Genomic DNA, 20,547 nt, shown 5'->3' with positions numbered 1-20,547 from the left:
TTTACAGCAGGAAAAGAACGCTGGAAAATCTTGTTTCCAGCCTTTGTTTGGCCTGATCATTTGATATGGGGAAATTTCTCAGTCTAAACACTAAAACATCTATTGTTTTGTTTGTTTGTTTGTTTAGGGTTTTGTGGCGTGCTTGTTTTATTTTGTTTGGGGTTCTGTCATCTATGTGAGTTTCCTTACATCTACTGACTAGATAGTCTCAAAGTAAGGACTAAGTGATGCCATCTACACAAAGAGGAATGGGATGAGCATCGTGAACATCCAGGTTCCTATCTGTCTGCCCTCTGTGGGTGGTGGGTGCTTATTACTCCATATATGGAGTTAGACGTCATTTCACATGTGCCTACGAGACATGAGTGAAATTAATGTGTTCTCAGGGAGCGTCTGTAATTTGGCCCTCCATTGGGCCCAGCTTTCATTCACATGGCTGGGCTGGTACATGTTTCTTTAACTCTCTTGTTCTTAATCATTTTAAACAACTAAGCCAAGTGCATTAACTTTTCACTTACTGATATTTCTGTATTGGCTACAGTTTAAATATTTGTCTTATGACTCAAGAGACTTCCATGTTAAGGACAGACAGCAAAAGTACATTTACTACAGATATAAACACACACAGTCATTCTTTATGAGAGCCCAGAGTTAAACACACAAACAAATCTACATATAAAGGTATATGTGCACATGTCAATATGGCTATCTCCATACAATTAATGATGTGTGCTTACTATGCTTGCCTATTTACCTTATAGCACCATTGCAGAAACATGTGGCTATGGGTTAGCTACTCGTTTCAGGGAGAAATAAAGTTATAACACTTTTAAGGCATATGTTAGTAAGTAGCAGCTGCCCAGAAGTCTGGTGTTTTCTCCCAGGAGCCATTTAACAATGTTGCCCCAACACATCTGCCTCTTCCCGTCTCATAACATAATGTGAAATTTGCTTATAGGTCAAGGGATAAAGTTTTTAGAAAGACAATAAACTACTAAATCCTTTACTGATTTCTTCACAGAGAAAGGACAGAGTTCAAGGAGACTAAAAAGGACAAAAGATGTACTTGGAGTTCTTTGGCATAAAATATTTTCACCATGTTTCCCATTCATTAAAAATGCTCCTTAAGTTCAATACAAATCTGTCTTTCCTAAGAATGTAAGCCTAGAATATAAGGCAACAGCACTGGACGAAAGACTGAGCAAGCAGCAACTGCAGTCATAGATGAGGAAGAGATGCTCAAGCCCATGATCTAATGAGCTGTCAGGGCAGAGGCCTGGGCTGCTAGGAAACCTCCTATTCTTACACTGGGAATGAGAGACAATGAGCCAAACATACCCAGAGGATGATGACAAATCCCAGAGTCAACAAACAGCATTTGTGCATTGAACTATGTGCTTTGTAAGGATTTCTCTTCTCACAGATATGTGTGTGTGTGTGTGTGTGTGTGTGAGAGAGAGAGAGAGAGAGACAGAGAGACAGAGAGACAGAGAGACAGAAACAGAGACAGAGAGAGACAGAGACACAGAGACAGAGAGACAGACAGAGAGAGACACAGACAGAGAGAGACAGAGAGAGAGAGAGGATTTCTACCACATGCTGACCAATAATTTGGCCCCTCAGTGACAAGAACTGGCACAACTATGTTATTTAAATGTTTGGCATTTTTTTCTAACTTGCATATTTTTAAATTAAAGAACAACGTCATAAAATTCTACCTGAAGAAGCACTTCTGTCAAGTGTGACCATGACGCTGCCTAGAGTTAATTTGTAACACTGCTCCCTTGGAATTCATTTCCCCATCTTCCCCGCGTCTGCAGAGTCATCAGGCTTGCCCTCTCTAGACCCATTTGTGGGCTCTTTGTCTGTAGTTCTGTAGATTCTCAGCAGTGCCGGCCTTGGCGTCTGTGATGCATTGACAGAGCCAAGGTCCCTATCCATCCTGGTGATCTTCTTTAGGTATCTGAAGTTGGAGAACAGAGGTTGACCCTGGAATTTTTAAAAACAAGATAATACTGAGAAAACTTTTGCAGCTCTTCCTGACCACTCATGTGTGTAGTCTCGCACATGGGAAGGAAGATGGCTGCTACTTCAAGGCCAGCCTGGGCTGTACAGAGTTCCAGGCAAGACAGAAAAGGAAAGAAGCTTTTGCTTGTAAATTTGTCTGTGCTTCCTGTGTGCTGGGAAGTAGGAGCTCAGCATAAGCTTAAACTTGGGGGAACTTAAGTCAGAAGTGACAAACATTAGTAATAAGGACTGGAGCCCTGGGCCCTGCAGCTGTTCTCCCAGGATCCTCCTACCTTGATTGGCAACACAAAGTTCTACCTGCCGAGTCAGAGTCCCATGCAAGTCTGAACTGAAGTAGATGTCACTCCATGTTCAAGTAAGGTCAAAGTCGGCACTAGTAAAGGTCAAGTCAGGTCTGGGTCTTACTCATTTCTTATTGCTGGAACAGTATATCTGATATTAAGCAATTTATAAGAAATTTGTTTGTCATAGCTCCAGAGGCTGGGAAATCCACCATAAAGGAGCAGATATTCCATGTCTAGTGACGGGGTCCGCTGACTTCATGCGACAGAGACCAAAAAGGCAAAAGGGCACAACCACAGAGAAGCCTCTGTTATAAGGGCTACAGTACCACTCACAGTGTAGGAACCTCCAACACAGTTACACCTTAAAGGCCCTCAGCCACTGCACTGGAGATGCAGACTACACTCAAGACCACAAAAGTTTGCCAGTATGCCTGATTTTTAGATCCATTTTGGAATTCTTTTTGGAAATAAAACTAAAGGTCATTCTGATTTCTGAGTATTTTAAGAATAAGCAGGATATATATTGCAAACTAAGCCAGATGGATGATTTTGACTAGAGAGTCTCATATTTAGATGACCAGGCTGGTAGTGAAGGGAGCCCAGAGCAGAAGTTATTTTTAGTTCTTGGAATTTCAGACCTGGGAAGATCTGGGAAGAACTCTTGGAGATATGTGATTTGTAATGTATATGCATATATTAATATATATATTAAAATTAGTGTAAAGGCAAAATGAAGGGTTGGAGGAACCACAGAGAGTAAATAGTAGAGCGTAAGAGAGGGTGTTAGGGAACAGTGTGCAAAGCCTGCCTAGGGGAGTCAGGGGAGGGCACACACTAGCCTGCCACTCTGCTATAGTTAGTGCCTCTCTACTGTAGTTGCCACCCTCGCTCTGCCCACTCGAACACCTGCGCTATGACACACGCAAGTCATAACAGTTTCACCCTGGCTCCCAGAATATTTAGGAAATTGGAGGAGAGAGAAAAAAAATTGCGATGGGAATTTGACAAGCCCTATCCCTGTGGACTCTTATAATCGTGTGATTATATCCGTAGGTACTCACACTTTCGTGCTGAATGCACTTTTAAGGAGAGTAATACAGATTAAAACCTGTGAGCCAAGAGAGCAGGAGAGTCCTGGGTGGCACAATCCCTATGGAGCAATGCTGTAAGGGCCCCACCCCCACCCCTTTCCATTGCTCTAAAGTAGAGAGAACCGTCCTCACCTGTTTCCATAGAAATTTGAGGTCTCCTTTGTTTGTTACATAATCTGCACATTCACTTCACCTGGACTGTGAGTGACCGTAGCCTTGCCGTCCATCTCCTTCACTGTGCACTTACGAGTGAAGTGGAGGTAAATGACTTTCAGCGCCTGTCGGCGCTCTCAGGTTAAAGAAGAAGCTATAGGAAGAGAGTGGCCTACTAAACACAAGAAAAAAAGATAACATGCTCATTCTGTGTTAGTCTATGCATCTACGCCTACAACAGTGAACCTTGTTATAATTTAAAACTGAGCGCACGGAGGAATAAAGACAATTTCTAGGCACCACTCTCTATTCAGGTACAGCCCAGCACAGGACTCGTGATCCAGTCTAAAAAAAACAAAACAAACAAAACAAAACAAAAAAAAAACAACAAAAACAAACCACATTGAGTTAGCTAAAACAGCTCACTCACTTTAACCACTGTGTCTAAAACGCTGAATCATGCCACAGTGTCCTTTAGATCTGCGTTGTACAGAGTAGTATTAACACAGTCTGCTGTTGCTGGAGCTACTTTAAATGTCCACCAAGATTACTTCTCAGAAATTTCCCTCACTGTGACTCAGCGTGGCTTCAGGATTGGATATGCTAATTTTTACGTGGGAAACATCAGCATGAAAAGCACCTGCTTGGGTCAGAGATCACGAGCTCTGGCTTCAGTGAACTAAAACTTTAAAGGGTTCCCTTGCAGTACAGTTAAATCCCTAGATATCACAAAGGTCACATCTCCACACTCCTGCTTTTTCATGATCTTAGAGCATTAAATGCTCTAGCTACCCAGGTGTTCTATTAACGGCAGTGGGCAGGTTAATGTTTCCCAAGGAAACTGTACATTTTCTGATGCCATCTGTTTCTAACAAAAGATGACCTTATTTCACTTTTCTACCGTAGTTTGAATTGTGTACACTTTCCACCTTAGGAAAAAAAAAAGCCTAATGGTTCATCTTGACTTTAATTTCAGAACACAATAAATGCGGCTCTTCAACCGTCGTCTCCTGTGCCAGGTGCCTCCAGCTGGGTCCAGACTGTGGATGGTGTGCTCAGGAGGTGCGTCTTTGTTGATGGTGGTCTTTTGTTTGGTTGGTTTTTGCTGCTACTTTTGAGTTTTCCATCCTTAATTTTCCCTCTAGCCTGATTTCATTGCCCCAATATTCTGTACTTTAAGACACATCTGGAACAAGAAAGGTAATGCTGAGCATCAGGGGAATTTTATTTGGTTTTCTGTAAAAAGCAGCTTATCTGGTTGAATGGAAAACCAAGTGTAACATTTTTATTAGGAAAAGTGCAGTAATTTTTACATGAAGTGCTAACCATTTTTACGCTTTCCATCTGCTCTATAGAAGCAGTTGGCAAACAGATATAATAACTTTTGATAATTCAGTAGACTTTGATATAAGATTCTTGCTGCAACTTGCAGCATAAAGTTATATACTCAGGTTAGACCTACTCTCTTAATACTTGCTTATGAAAGAAAGTCTGGTTCATTGGTCCATTTTGCTTGTTTTTCCATGAAATACTAAGAGTTCAGTGGTTTATTAACATTGTATAGCAAATTTTAACTATGGAAAATATGATGCCTTTAATTTTACACTTATTGTGTATTTTACACTTGAAGTATTGTGTAGAGTTAAATCCTGCAAATTCACTGTTATTATTAAAAGTTAATATTTTTCATTCTTTGTGGACAAACAAATTCCAACAAAATTCTTTGTAAAAATTATAATGTCTTATTTTTGTTTTACTCTAATTTGTTTTAAGAATTTTTTTTTAAACCAATGATCTTAGATCAGAGGCACCTATATAAAACGTTTCTCCAAGGTGCCGTTTGCTAGATTGGAGTCTCTTTTGTGAGGTTGCCTGCGTAGTTTTGTGGTTGCTTATGCAGCTCCTGCACATGGCAGTCCTGCCTGATGTGTCCATGCGTCTCTAGTTTTACTTCCTCTAATTAACCTCCCATCATCTCGGCACTCTCCCCCCTCTTGCTCTCCCTTTCCACGTTTGTGTCAGGAGGACAAAGACAGCTAAAAGGTAGCAGGGATGATGGGTGTCCCCCTCTCCTATGAAGGAATAGGGCACTAGCTCATAAGGGGTTAGCATACAGTAGCCACACCTAAAAGTTACCTGTTCCGGGGACAGTCTCATGTTCTCCTCTGTTCTCCAGGCTCCATAATGAGAAAAATCAGACATCATTAATTAGCAAGGAAATACTTTGTCACCAAGTCAGACAATGTCATAAAATGGAAGATCCCAGACTTCCTTAGTCCAAGACCATCAATTCTATCATCTAAATACCAGACAGAATCCTTGCTGTCCCCTGAACATCCCTTTCCTCACTCATCTCTGCAGCTTTGAGCATGGAGTTGACCTGTAGAGTTCCCTGTGTCAGGATTGTTTTGTGGCCTGGTTTTCCTGACCCTGAGCCAATACTCAACTCATCACTAAAAGAGATCCTTACAGCCCCGATCTTTGTGCCAACCTCAGCTGCTAAGTGCTTCAGTGGGAGTTGTTGGGGTGAGCTTTCAGAAATATGCTTCAAAGCCTAGTTGTCAGCCAAGTGTGACATTGGGCTCCAGAGAGACCACGCCTCCTCACAGCTGTGATTGGTACAAAGGGGGAGAAAAATGGCAGCTCTGAAAATGCCCATCTGTCTACTCACAGAATCGGGAGCTTGGGGCTGTGCCAAGGCCTGGGAATTCAGAAGGAAGACAGCTAGTGCAGGGGGTGTGCTGAGGGACAGAGGGAACCTGTGTCAACTGTTGGACCTGCAAACAGAGGCCTTGACAAAAACATTGAAAATGTGCAAGGCTGTTCTTGTCTACACACTGCAGTGTAAGGTAATTTATGTTTGGAAAGATAAGACCCTAAGTGATATCAAGTTGAATTTAGGCGCTAGTACCAACAGTTTCTAACTATGAACTATGTAAACGACTATGTAAACTATGTTGCTTCGTCCCTTTAAATCACATTTTTCCCTGTCTGTTTGTACTCAGTCCACACTTTAACCAATATATCGGGCAGGAACATTTGCCACTGGCCATTGTTTGAGATATAGCAGTTATGGCTGTAGATACTTATGTCTAGGGAGCTGCCGATGCCAGTAAGTCAGCCGGGAGCTGGCGAAATGGCTCAGTGGGGAAAGTGTTTGCCATAGAAGTATGAGGGCCTCAGTTAGGATTCCGTCCCCAACATCAAAGCCAGATGTAGGGGCACACATCTGTGATGGCAGCATTGGGCGGCAGAAACAGACGTATTCCTGGGGCTTGCTGACAGGACGGTCTAGTTGAAATGGCAAACTCCAGATTTAGTGAAAGACAACATCTCAAAAACTAAAGTGGAGAAGGACTGGAAGAAGACATCTAAGCATCAACTTCTCGCCTCTGCATGTAACTGCATGGACAAGCGCAGCTGCATACACATGCATAGACCACATGCACACAAAAACCATACTAAAGTACAACAAGAAAATAACACAACCTCTGAAGGTCCAATCTTGGCTATTGCTCAAATTACTAAGAGAAGGGACTGTGCAACCCTGTGGGCTGTCCTGGCATTGTCAAGAGGTCAGATCACCGATCATATAGACCCAGATACAGCTGGTGGCCCTGATTTCTCTGCCAGAAAGGTAAAAGAGGGTTCTCCTAACCCTGACTACAATGGATGAAAGGTAGCTTACCAAACCTGGTCTGTATAACTTTCAAAGCTGGTCAATATACCACCTCCTCTAAGACTCATGAAATACCTGACAAGAGGTGGTGGCAAAGGTGTAAGAGCTGGAAGGTGAGGGAAAGGCTGAGAAATTCTATCTACTGGGAATGACCCAGCATTGCACACTTTACTCAAGCGACTGTGGCTACCTGCTCTGGGCCTGCATGAAACTGGTCTTGTTAACAGTTGGCTATGTATGGGACAGAGGATCACAGGGCTCTCTCCTCCCTGCCAAAATATTAGCAGCTTAAAGATCCTAGGAGAGGTGTGATTATTGTCTTTAGTTGTGTAGTGAATGGTGAGCCCACCAGGGTCTAGTAGATAATTCCAAACCTATGAACACCAAGACAGACTGGGTCACAAAACAACTAGACTGGAATGTGGGGAAAGATGTGTAGGGAGGAGGAGGCATTACTGATGGAGGGAGATAAAGGGGGAATAAGAGTAATTAGAAAGCATCATATGGTCAAAAATTATTAAAAATCCTGTCTCAAAAATCACTATGAATGTAGACAGTGTGTACTCGATTTGCTTGTATTCTTACATAGCATTTTAATCTGTTATTCCATAATCTCTATTTTCCCTTCCTTACATGCTCCAGAAAACAATTAATAAGTACCTTATTAATATCACCTAGTTGACAGTCACATTTCTAGTTAACAACTGTAAGAGGAGACACATTGTTATGAGCAATTCTCTTTCTATCTTGGCCAACAGAGCCATCACGGTGTGACATCATAGGCCTGACTTGAAATCACAGCTATCACAGAGTAGGAATTGACCGGCATTTGCTGTCTAGGGGGAGATGATAAGACCCTTCCATTTCCACACGGCTGGCTTTGGAAGCCCAGAACACTATATACCAGCGCATTGTGCTAATGCATAGAAGAGTCAACCCTGTGAAAAGCTGAACAGCACCAGTGACTTCGGCCTGGGCCTCCCATAATCATCAGGTCTGAGCTACAGAAACCTGGAGTCTGATTTCCCCAGTATTTTTCTTGAAGAAAAAGTAAAACATAAGGGCTAGAAGAAATTAGAATGACATAAACTGCCAAGAAATTAAAAGGGTGTGGTTTCAAATCGCTTTTCTTCCAAATGGAAAGTGAGCCACACTGGGCAAGAGCCTTTTCTTTCCCTTTTAAAACGTAATTGGCCCAATTGGTGATGCTTTTCTGACTTAGTAGTGCTTACCGTGGACCAAAACAGCCGTTCTGATTCAGACATTGCAAAATAATTGAGAAGATTTTTGCTATTTTAGCAAAACTATTTGACATTTAAAGGTCATATGGCATATAGCTTGATGTATAGTTACAGGAAATTAGACACCCTTTCCTTCCCTATTCTCTACACCAGAACTCAGACACTCTTCTCAGGCTGAGAAGAAAGATTAATCAGAGCTGCTTATATTTTATTTCCTTTGCATTATTTAAGATCTTGGGGCCTTTACATCTGGAAGAAGCAAGTGGCCCTTCATGACATGACATGTGAGTTGGAAATGCAGCAAGTGCTCTCGGTGTCCCTACACTGGGAGAAGCACAGCCTAACCTGAGCACACTGGAGAACTGTGCCACATGCTGTGCCAGGCACTGGCTACCCTTCTCTGAGGAACTCCATGCAGCTTCTACGTGACATCTGGCTGGCAGTGGTGGGAGTTACCAGTTGATATGATAGCAAACCACTTAGCAAACGCCTGGATCAATTAGAAAGAAGGGCATATTTCTTTTTTCCTTTTCATTGTTTTTGGGTCACCAGTGACAGCCATATACTAACTATCAGTCAACACTGTGAGGACCAGACAGTAAGCCATTAGCACTTGCAGCCGTACACATCCTGTGCAGCAATTCTTCTTGTGTTGTTCTCCACTGTTTCCTAAAAATGGGGCATTTTGACATACAAACCATGTAAAAACAGGCAAATGGTCTCATTTGTCCCACTGACTTTAATTTACCAGGCCATGCTCCAAATTGAGAAAAGAACAATTTTTTTTGAATGTTTTATATTGCCCACCATGAGTCTACCTAATAGTTCCCTGGCCAAGGGGATATCACTTTTCATAATTGATGACATCATCTTTGGCTTGTCATTTAAGCTTATAATTCCCTTTCTTCATAAACCTAAGACATTCTCTTGCCCCTAAGCTTCACTCCCATAATAAATAATCATATTTCCCTGCTCAGTGACTGAATCCACCTGTGATCTGTTGACTTCAGTAGCGGAGTCTCTAGCTGCTTTGCTCTGTTTCCTTAACACTTAGACAATCGTTGTTTTGTAATGACTGTCTGCTCAGTAGTCTTTCACTAACGATTAAGTAGAGGTCAAATTCCCTGAGTCATGTGACATAAAGGTGAGATGATGAAATAATGGACCAAATAGCCCCGTTAGGAAGACAAATATTCAACCACATGTAACTATCTCAAGTAAACAATTTAGATCAATATTTTCCATAGTAAAATATTTCCATGCTTTCCGATACGATACCTGAATGGTCATGTGAAAGATGGAAGTATTGTTTTTTTTATCTCAACCAGAACAAATCAACTTTTAATCGTATTCCATTAATTCTAAACTATGCATCATTTTATGCTGAATGATTTAGATGCAAAATCAGGAAAGTCTGAAATGGAATCTTCTGGTGTTGTATCACGGCAAGCATCTTCCTTGCTTTATCTAATTATTTACAGGCTGCTTTGTATATAAGAAGCTGCAGAAGTTGACGACCTAAGAAGCTAGTATTCCAATTCCTTCTTGTGAGTTGTCAGCACAGTTTGGCATGTGATTTTGACGGACTTGCTCTCATCTCCGAAGCACAATAGTGTACAGTAGACATGCCAGCTGGGTTCCTTAAAACATAAAAGGCACACATGTGGAAACAATAAATTGTCTATTTTGACTAATTCTTTTTTAGGTCTGTCTTTCCAAAGTCAGATGCCTACAAAGAATAAAGCTGGTGTAATTTTACAGTGCTCAGTCAACAACAATTAAAGTGCTTGATTAAACTCTTCTCCTTTTATTAACTTGTTTTCTTATTTTTAAATGAAATGTAGAAGTGAAACTTTTATTCCTGACAAAACTTCTCATACTTTAATTAGAAGCATGCAGCTGCTTTATGGGATGGCCTAATTTGTTCTACATGGGAAATGTTTCCTTTGTGATATTTGCATTGTACAGTTTCTTAAGTTGTCACAGAGATGATTTGCTAAAAACATCATTGATTTTCCTTTTTTTTTAAAAACAGGATTTTGTTTCAGATGGATTAAGAAGTGAACGTTGCGATACTGTTTCCAATTTGATAAGCAAAGGCTGTCCGGTTGATTCAGTAGAATACCTGTCTGTGCATGTGGTTACACCAAACGAGAATGAAATCAATACCCAAGTGACACCAGGCGAAGTCTCAATCCAGCTGCATCCAGGTTTGGCACCTTTCACAGAAGTCTGCAATGGCCCTTAATTTGCAATGTCAGTTCCTAGTGACTTGCTCAGGGTTAATATGATGCAACAGACAGTAGTGTCGTTAAAATTCTAGTGAGCTCAGATAAAGGAACCATCGTTCTAGCCCCTATCATGTTTGTAGCTAAGCTGTATTGCCTTGGACATGCTCCAAACCTTCCCACAACCTATTATAACTCTGTGTTCTGATCATATGGTCCAGTCACACAGTGATGTAATTGTGCTCTTGTTACAATGCACCGCTGGGGAAAAGAAACTTCTTAGTTGTTTAGTTGGTAGAGGGTGAGGAGGCACACACCAGTCGCAGTGCACCTAGAGGTCAGAGGCCGACTTGCAGGAAGTGATTCTCTTCTTTAGCCATGTGTGTTCAATGATTGTACAACAATGGCCATTCCCGGTAGCAAGTGCTCATACCTCCTAACCCCAGAAAGAAAACATCCCTTTTTTTTTTTTTTTTTTTTTTTTTTTATTCTTTCTCCATTCCTCACAGTGTGGTAATAGAGTAAACTCTCCATAAATATTTGGATGATGCACTGATTCATTAGTTACTGGGAAATACAAATTAAGCTACGTATTGGGAGCTTTTACTATGAACTTTGAAACACAAACTATCATTCATTATTACCATAATTACCTTAGACAGCTCTGCGATAGCATTTGAGATTAGTATCTACTTTTCCTTGTGCATTCCTCTGATATCTCCCCAAAAGTGTTCCGCAGTCTGACACTGACACATGTTGTAGCTCGGGAACGTTCATTCTTCCGGATACAGAGAATTCCAATATATGAACTGTATACACGATATCAAAGGATGCAGACAGAAGCCACAGAGCTAGAAGACTGGTCTAAAGTAATATTAAAAATTTCAACTCTTCCTTAGTTCACTGTGGGTGGTCCTATTTTGTTACTACTTTTTGTTTTTAACAATAATAGTAGTAGTCGCTAATGATGATAATAGTAATTCATGCTATAGTTGTCATCCCACTCTGAGCTGAGCTGTTTCTTCCAGACTCTTTAGTTACCAGAAAAACAAAGTGTAGTTCTTTCCCCGACATGTTCCGAGCTTCCAGTTAAAACTGGGCTCCTCCCCATGTAAAATAATGAGACAGCTCGGAAGGAAGTGTAAGAGTTCCAGCAGGAAGGGGAAGCACAGCCAGGACAGGAATTCTAACTCAGTTAAGGTCACGGTTCTTCCACCTAGTGTGCTCACCCAACGCGACATAGTCACTAAGATCTGCCCTTCACACTCCCTTAACTTCACATGCGTCTTTCCTGCACACACAGGCTTCTGAAGTTATAACTGCCCAGAAACCTCTAACGACTTTTTTCCTATGCCTGTTTTTATAACGGGCGCCTGATCTCAGGGTTTCTAATCTCTCCTAGCTACTTTCTTACCAGTCTCCATATCTTGACAGCACTCTCATCCATCACCGTTTCCACCTGTGCCTCCAGAATCTTTATGGGATCGATTTTTGTTTGTTTCTTGTGTGTTAGCCTTGAGTGATAACATACATGACGATCCATTATAACTTGCCTAACTTCGAAGGCACGCTGTGAGCACTGTCCTTACTCCAAGACTCTCCTCAAATCCTTCGGATCCCTGCGTCACCGCTCTTCACTTGACGAGGAGAATTTTACAACCTTCAGTGTCTGCAGAGGAAATGAGGGGAAAAGAATATAACAGAACAACTGAGCTTGAAATTTTGATTGATGCCTTAGTCTGTTTAGTTGTCACACACACAGTGCCTTACATTTGGTGACACAAATGATAGAATTACATCTGGAACAGTTCCAGAAAGCCTAAAATTCCAAATGTCAGGGAAGTTGGAGAAGAAGATGTGGCAGATTTAGCTTCCTGTGAGGGCCCTTCTCCAGGCTTGCAGGTGTTCACTTCCTAATGAGGAACACACGACAGAGTTGGGAGGGAAAGTCATAGGCATGGAGATGATATGAAGGGAAGCTCTCCCGTATCTCAAGGGACCATTAATCATGGGGTGAACTACCACCCCATGATCTCATCTAACCCTGATCACACCCCAAGGCCCCTCCAAATACTATTCGGCTAATAGCACTTGATATGTAAAATGCTAAAGTCCACAAAATATATTAAGAAATCAACACAGAACCCAGTTACAGAAACTAAAAACTATTTCATGACCCAACATTTTTAAGCACAGTGCAATAAAGTTAACTCAAAATGCCACAATCAAAGTTCTAGTCATAAGGTAATAAATAGTAACAGTAACAAAATACATTCAAATAGATGGGATATAACTTGAATTGTTCTGAAAAAAATTGAATCATTTGCTTTTATTTTGAAAAATAAATGGATAAAATTGAAGCAAGCATCTAAAAAAGGGAAAAAAGCCCCAAAATACAAGCAATCACAAATAAAAATGAATGAATAAATTTAAAATAATAAAATTAACTATATCATAAATAACATGTAAATAGATGTACATGAATTGGTTCTCTGTAAATCTCAATGATAATAATCAATTGTTAGTAAGTTTAACTAAGAAAAGAAGACAAAATAAAATTTAATTGCTAATTAAATAAGAAATGTTCAATAAGTACTTTAGGTCTAAATAGTTACATAGTAAGAATTGCTTTGGGTTCATTCAAACTTTCAAAGAACACATTATACCTGTGTCAAATAACTCTTACACAGATTTACAGCAGGCCTACAAGTTACTTACTTGCTATGAGTCACTGTGAAAGCTTTAATAAAAACTGTAGCAAATCAAATCGTATTGCATTTGCTAAGAACCACTGTGTCTCCCCAAAAAACAAAAGAATATAACATTCCTGAACAAGAAGCTGTTATTGTGAGAATTACAAGTCTCCATAAACACTGTTAAATTAATGATATTCATCCAAATTGAGATAATCCCAATTTAGGTCAAATACAGTTTCTCTAAACAAAGCAGCACATTTCTTTAGAATATGCTTCTAAAGGTGAATTTTCTGGGTAAATTATTTTTATGTTGCTGTGACAAAATACATCAGAAAATTAATTTAGAGATTTGTTTTGAGTTCTGATACCAGCATTTCTACCACTGGTCACTTGACCTCCCTGTTCTGGGCTTGTGAGACAGTTCGTCATATAGGGAGATGGAACCTGTTTATCTCATGATGGTAAAATGCAAAGAGAAAGAGGCAGGGGTCCCACTACACTTGCAAAGGCATGCCTCCAGTGACTGACTCCATCCTGACTGGCTTCAGTTCTTTATTAAATGTTCTACCCAGTCCAACCGCACTGGAGCTGGGTCAGACATTTAACATCTGGGGCCCTTGCAAACATTCACGTTTCAGCTGTAACATTGTGTTAAAGTAAGAAAACTTGTGTAGATTTTTAATGTATATTCATTCCCATATAATTCATAAGAAGAACTAAGGTTTGTTTAGAGTTATGTGAGTGAAGCTTCCTGTCTTGTTCATTTTATTTTTTTATTTTTTTTTTGTCTTGTTCATTTTAATGTCGTCACTTTTTTTACTTAAAACTTTTATTACACTTATTTAGTGTGTGTGTGTGTGTGCATCCGCGCGTGTGTGTGCGCTCACACGTGTGTGTGTGTGTGTGTGTGTGTGTGTGTGTGTGTGTGTGTGTGTACAGGCATACTACAGCTCATAAGGTGAGGTCAAGGGAGAATTTGTGGGAGTCAGCTCTTTCTTCCCATCACCGGAGTCCCAGGGATAGAACGTGGTCATCAGCAGGAGGCGCAGTTACAAGCTGAGCCATCTTGCTGGCCCAGTCTTCAGTGCTCTCGGCATAACAGCCCATGAGCTACCTGCTCTTACCCTCCCCACAGCCAGTACTGGACAGTTTGAACACCTTTTGTAAGCTTACTTTTTCTAACCATCTTTATGCTTGGGGCTTTGGTGTGATTTGCTTCTCCGTAGTAATATGCCAACCACCCTACTTATATAATTAAATGCTAATTTCCAGCAGGTTATCCTGTTTTATATATTGCTTATCGCTAATTAATATGACTGTATCATTCAAAAGCCCTGTTCTCTAGAAAATATTTGCAATGTAAGTACCTATAAATTATATTTTTCTGCTTATGCATTCATGCAATTTGTCTAGATCAGTAACTGGCTTTTAGTCTTTTGGAGCTATATTAGTGCTTTAGGTCTCCTGAGATTATAGACAGATACCAGAGGCTTCAGAGATGGAAAGTAGTCATTATCCTTAAAGTTACTTAGAATCCTGTGGAAATGATGCCAATAACTACTAACATATATGTATTTACTGTGCTCCAAATGCAAAGCTAAGTGTTCTGTGTAAAGCTCTCACAGAAGCTTTTAGCGTTTGAAAGAAGATAAAGATGCCATGTCTGGGGCTTCATAATCATATGGAAAACATTAAAATGATGGTATGATCCAGTCATTAGGCAACAAGGGAAGGAAGCTCAGCGTGGCCCAAGGAAGAGCGGCTTGCCCACCAGTGTCTTAGAGCAGTAATTACATGAAGGAAAGGGAGGTTAGCTCACCACAGACAAAAGGAGCATACATGTGGCACGGACAAGTGTGTTTGCAGAGTACTTCTGGGGGTGTACAAGCAGTTTGCACGGACAAGTGTGTTTGCAGAGTACTTCTGGGGGCGTACAAGCAGTTTGCACGGACAAGTGTGTTTGCAGAGTATTTCTGGGGGTGTACAAGCAGTTTGCACAGACAAGTGTGTTTGCAGAGTACTTCTGGGGGTGTATAAGCAGTTTTGTTTTGTTAGATTTAAGTGAAGACAGGGTGAAAATGACGACGTGCTTCAGTCTACCCTGACCAGAAGCAGGCAGTGACGTATACAACTTTGAGTTTTAAAATGACAGTGTGGTGGCTGCAGGAAGGCTCACGGCAATGGAGGGCAGTGAAGTGAGGGGGTAAAATGCAGGCGAAAGGCAAGAGGGGCAGGGGAGAGTCAGGGCGCGTCGAGTCTGAGGCAGTCCTGAGCTACATAGTGCCATCCTGTCTGAAACAACAACCAAAAGAAAAGCTGGTGAGAAGAGGAGATAAGATGGAGGGGAGAAATTCATAAGGGAAAGAAAATACCAAGAAGGAAATGTTATGGTCAGGCCCTGACTATAGTCAATTATAACAGTTTCCCACATAGTTGGCCTTGACTATCAACTATATTTAGTGGTTTGACTGTTTAGTGTGTGGGATGGGATCTAAAATTAGTTAGAAAATGTGATTTAACACACAGACACACACACACAGACACACGCACACACACACACACAGACACACACACACATGGACACACACACACATGCACATAGACACACACACAGACACACACACACAGACACACACACACAGGGACACACACACATAGATACACACAGACACACGCACAGACACACACACAGACACACACACACAGACACACACACATAGACACACAGACACACACACATAGACACACACACACACAGACACACACACACAGACACACACACACAGACACACACACACAGACACACACACACATAGACACACACAGGGACACACACACATAGGTACACACAGACACACATGCACACACACACACACACACACCCCACAAATAGAAGTCAACAAAGAGAAGGGAGCATATGTTCCATGGCAGCAAAGGACTTGAACAAAAGCTGAGGCGTTGTCAGAAACTCGCTTCTCATTCATCGTCCAAGATTTCCTTTTCATGAGATTGGTAAAGAGAGATGCCAGCAACATAATCAGTCATTGCCCTTATCCTCCACACTCAGAGCAAAAAGATATGAGTGATTATGATCAATTCCATGTGACCTAAAAAACACATTGACTAAAACTCTCCAGTATGCATCAATCTAAATAGTTGTCAATCATATCTTCTTACTGAACTATTCAGAAAGTAAAATTTAGTTCAGTTTCCCTTACTTGAAAACCAAATATAATTGAATATAACTCTGACAATATCTAATAGTTGAAAGAGTCCAGTTAGTTTTAATAATTGAACAAAGGTCATTCATTGTCTTATTAACTTTTCTACTGATGTGTTAAGCCATCATGACCAAGGCATGGTTTCATAAAAGAAAAAATTTAATTGGAACCATGGTTTTCATCTGAGGGTTAGAGTCCATGATGATATAGCAAAAGCATGGTGACAAGAACAGCTGAGAGGAGAGCTCCCACCTCGAGGTACATTAGGAGGTCATGAGAAGTATACTGAGAATAGCAAAAGCCTTTTTGAAACCTCAGTCCCCACCCTCAGTGACACATCTCCTCCTCCCGCAAGGCCACACGTTTTAATCCTCCCCAAACAATTCTCCTGACCGGGCACTAAGAATTCAAAGATATGAGCCTATGGTGGCATTCTCATGCTGATCACCATAGTCATGGAAGAGTAATATGATTCTGAATAGAATAAATAGAACAAATTGTCTTGCAAATCATGTACTAATGGGGAGTGAATAAGAGGTTATTCTTCTTTAATTTAGTTGTGTTTGTGTTTGTGTTTGTGGGTGTTTGCCTACACACCATATTTATTTGGGCATCTCTTTGCAGAATGCCCTCACAGATCAGAAGAGGGCTTTAGATCCCCCCAGGACTGGAGTTACAGATGGTTATGAGCAACATGTGGGTTCTGGAAATCAAATCCGAGTCCTCTGAGAGAGAAGCTAATGCTCTAAACCACTGAGCATGTCTTTGGCCCAGGAGGCTATTCCTGTAGGAGGAAAGATCAAGAGTGGGGAGATTTTGGTTCCCTTCCTTGCCCACCATTGTTAGCCTCTTAGTTTTAAGCCACTGGATAGAGCTAATGGGTGCTTGATGAGACTGGGGTGTTGGCACTTCAGTCCAGAGTTCCATCGCCCACCAGCCTGGTTCTGCTATTACTCTAATGGTTCCTTTGATAGAAATCCTGGGAAACAAGGCAAGCCTTAGAGCACCAAGCTAGGCTGTGGGCACCTTTTAATTAAGGAGGACATTTTGGAATTTTATAATTTAGGCATCCTAAAGTGTCCATGTAGTCTAAATATAGAACCACTTATTGTGATCTTTCTGCAGCATGCTTTGATTGAACTCCCTCTGTGTGTTGAACTAATACTCCCTACACCTTCAACGTGGCATGCCTGGTTTTCTGCTCTAATCTCAGTCACTAATCAACAAGAAAAAGGTCATCTGCTGACTCATAACGTGTCACCCATTATCTCTAGGGGATTTATGTACTGTCAAGTCCCAAAGGGGTCACACCTCACTGATAGAGACGCCTTGCTTCAGAAGACTTAACACATCTAAGAAAAGGTTATTTTTCTTTCTGTTTTGCCTCAGATCATTCCCTGAGCACAGCCACCTGAATCTTTTTCAGACAGAGTGCTACTTAATGGTTTTGCATTGTGAGTTCCTAGCTCTGAGGGCAACAGATAATTCATGGTTATGTAAATGATTCCTCCTGCATTTGTATTGAGCTGGTTAATTTTTTGTTTGTATATTGTCTCTAGAATTGTCAGAAGTGCACTGTTGTAGTTTAGATCTGAAAGGTTCCTTAGATCTGAAAGGCTCCTTTGTCTGAACATTTGATCCCCAGTTTCTGACACTGTTTCAGAAGGTTATGGCTGGTGGTGTGGGTCCTTGCAATGGGCCTTTGAGAGCAGTACCCAACCCTGCTTCCTTCTGTAACACTCAGCTTCCTGATCTACAAAGATGAGAAAAATCAGGTCATTGAACTCCTGCTGCCCCAACTACCATGCCATCCCCACCAAGATAATTGGCTGTATCCTCTAATCTGTGAGCCTAAACAATCTGTCTTCACTGAAGATGCCCCTGTCTAGTACTGAGTCATGTACATTGTGATACATAGTGATAGTTACACAGTAAGAAAAGCATCTTGATAGTGTGTAAACCTATGATAATTGTGCAGCTTACTGAAGTATTACTGCAAGCATCCAAGATGGCTGACCACCTGAGTTCAATCTCTGGAACAAACTTTAGAAGTGATGCCTGAATGTATGGTCTTTGAGTTCTGTCACTGGACCCACAGGACAGAAGCACAGAACTGATTCTGATTCCTGAGGTTGTTGTTTGACCTCAGCATATATGTTGGGACAAGTGTGATTACACACACACACACACACACACACACACACACACACACACACACACACAAGCACACATTCTAAATGCAAATAAAAATATCACTGACTTATTGACATCTAAGATGTGTAGATGAATTTCCTTCTTTGATACTTTTCTTTCTTTGAATTAGGAGCTGAAGCTAATTTTATGTTAAAAATCCGTCCTCTGAAGAAATATCCTGTGGATCTTTATTATCTGGTTGATGTGTCAGCATCAATGCACAATAATATAGAAAAACTGAATTCCGTTGGAAATGATTTATCTAAAAAAATGGCATTCTTTTCCCGTGACTTCCGTCTTGGTTTTGGCTCATATGTGGATAAAACTGTCTCTCCATACATTAGCATCCACCCGGAAAGGATTCACAATCAGTGCAGGTAGCTAATGTTTTGTGTGGATAGTAGTAAAAAACTCTTTCTTAACAAAGTCTCATGTTGTTTGCTCTTCTGTAAAGACTTACCATGTTTCAAAATATTGTCTTATTAAATAAAAGTTAAAAACATTGAGAAGGATCTTTGCTCCTCTCTGGAAACATTTGCCTGTACCTTGAGTTTTAAGTTATATTCCCTCAAATACTGTTATTCATTTTTGTCATACAATAACTTACCTATTATTAGTAACTGTATATGAATTTCCAACAGTGAGGCTGACAAAAATTCTACATGTACCTCCTTTGTGGTTGCTCTAAATTTGTTGATTTTAGGTTTGCACATTTTAGAGTATTTATTATCTCAATGCTGTGCTGACCCCTTACTATACTGTGGTAATGTGTATTTATGTTGTTAGTGATACAGACAACTGTTCCAAAGATCAAAAACTAATAATTTGATTTTAACTAGTACTTATTTCCCCAAAGAAAAATAACTAACTTCAAGCTTGCAAGTTTTCACATAATGTCATTTGTTGAATTTTCAGAGAAATGACTCTGTATACCTCTTGTTCCATAAATCATTTTCTTTAGAGGTATCTTCTATTTTTATAAACTGCTCAAATAATTTCACTCTATACATTCAAACTTGCAGAAATAGTTATTATCAATTTACAGATTTATCTTTTACCAGACTTTGAGAAGCCGTCTCCTTTTTATTAATTTCTTTACCCATTTACTCATTGTGATGCATTCATTATGGTTTTCTGTGATCAGGTGTTACTTTGTATCTTAGGCTGAGTCTGAACTCATGAATCTTGCTGCCTAGCTTGAACAATCTCCTTGAAGGAGAGTCTGCTTAGGGAATGAGTCTCTTTCTGAGATACAAGAGTGTTTATCAAAGTCATTCTCATAAGTTTTGCTGAATATTAATAGTTGCACAGCCAGCATAATTTTCAAAATTAGTGTGATATCTTTTAGAAATAAAAAAGCAATTTGCTATTTGAGCTGAATTCCCCAAATATCTCCCTGGATGTGTTTCTCATCGGCTCCAAGTCCAACTGTGATGGGAAATTAGTACAGATTTTTATGTTCCTCTTAAAAATCCAGTCTTAATTAGCGTCTGAAGTGTTTCATTGTCCTGTATTCCTGAAACACGTAGAATCTTCTTCATTTTTGAACATCAAATCTTACAGTTCTATTTTCTGTTCACAAAAAGTGTTTGTCAACACTGGCATCTCTCATCTTACAGATTTTTGTGCTATTAAAATCTCCCTGTCCCTCCAACACAAGAACACCTGCTATTCTTTCTTATGGCCACCACATAATTGGACTGTTAGCAGCACTGTGACAGTTTTAAGGAAGC

General features: G+C 40.5%; 1 protein-coding gene across 1 annotated transcript in view; it reads left to right on the top strand.

Annotated features, from left to right (window-relative positions):
- Itgb8 (integrin subunit beta 8) overlaps positions 1 to 20,547 on the top strand; it is a 78,290-nt gene that overhangs the window by 28,703 nt on the left and 29,040 nt on the right. The window contains exons 2-4 of the mRNA XM_051152547.1: positions 4,533 to 4,618; positions 10,512 to 10,686; positions 18,945 to 19,191. Of these exons, the coding sequence (XP_051008504.1) occupies positions 4,533 to 4,618; positions 10,512 to 10,686; positions 18,945 to 19,191 (508 nt within the window). The remainder of the gene's footprint in view (positions 1 to 4,532; positions 4,619 to 10,511; positions 10,687 to 18,944; positions 19,192 to 20,547) is intronic.

Source organism: Acomys russatus, chromosome 1 (genome assembly GCF_903995435.1).
Source record: "Acomys russatus chromosome 1, mAcoRus1.1, whole genome shotgun sequence".
Taxonomy (NCBI): Eukaryota; Metazoa; Chordata; class Mammalia; order Rodentia; family Muridae; genus Acomys; species Acomys russatus.
This window is presented reverse-complemented; position numbering and strand designations above follow the sequence as displayed.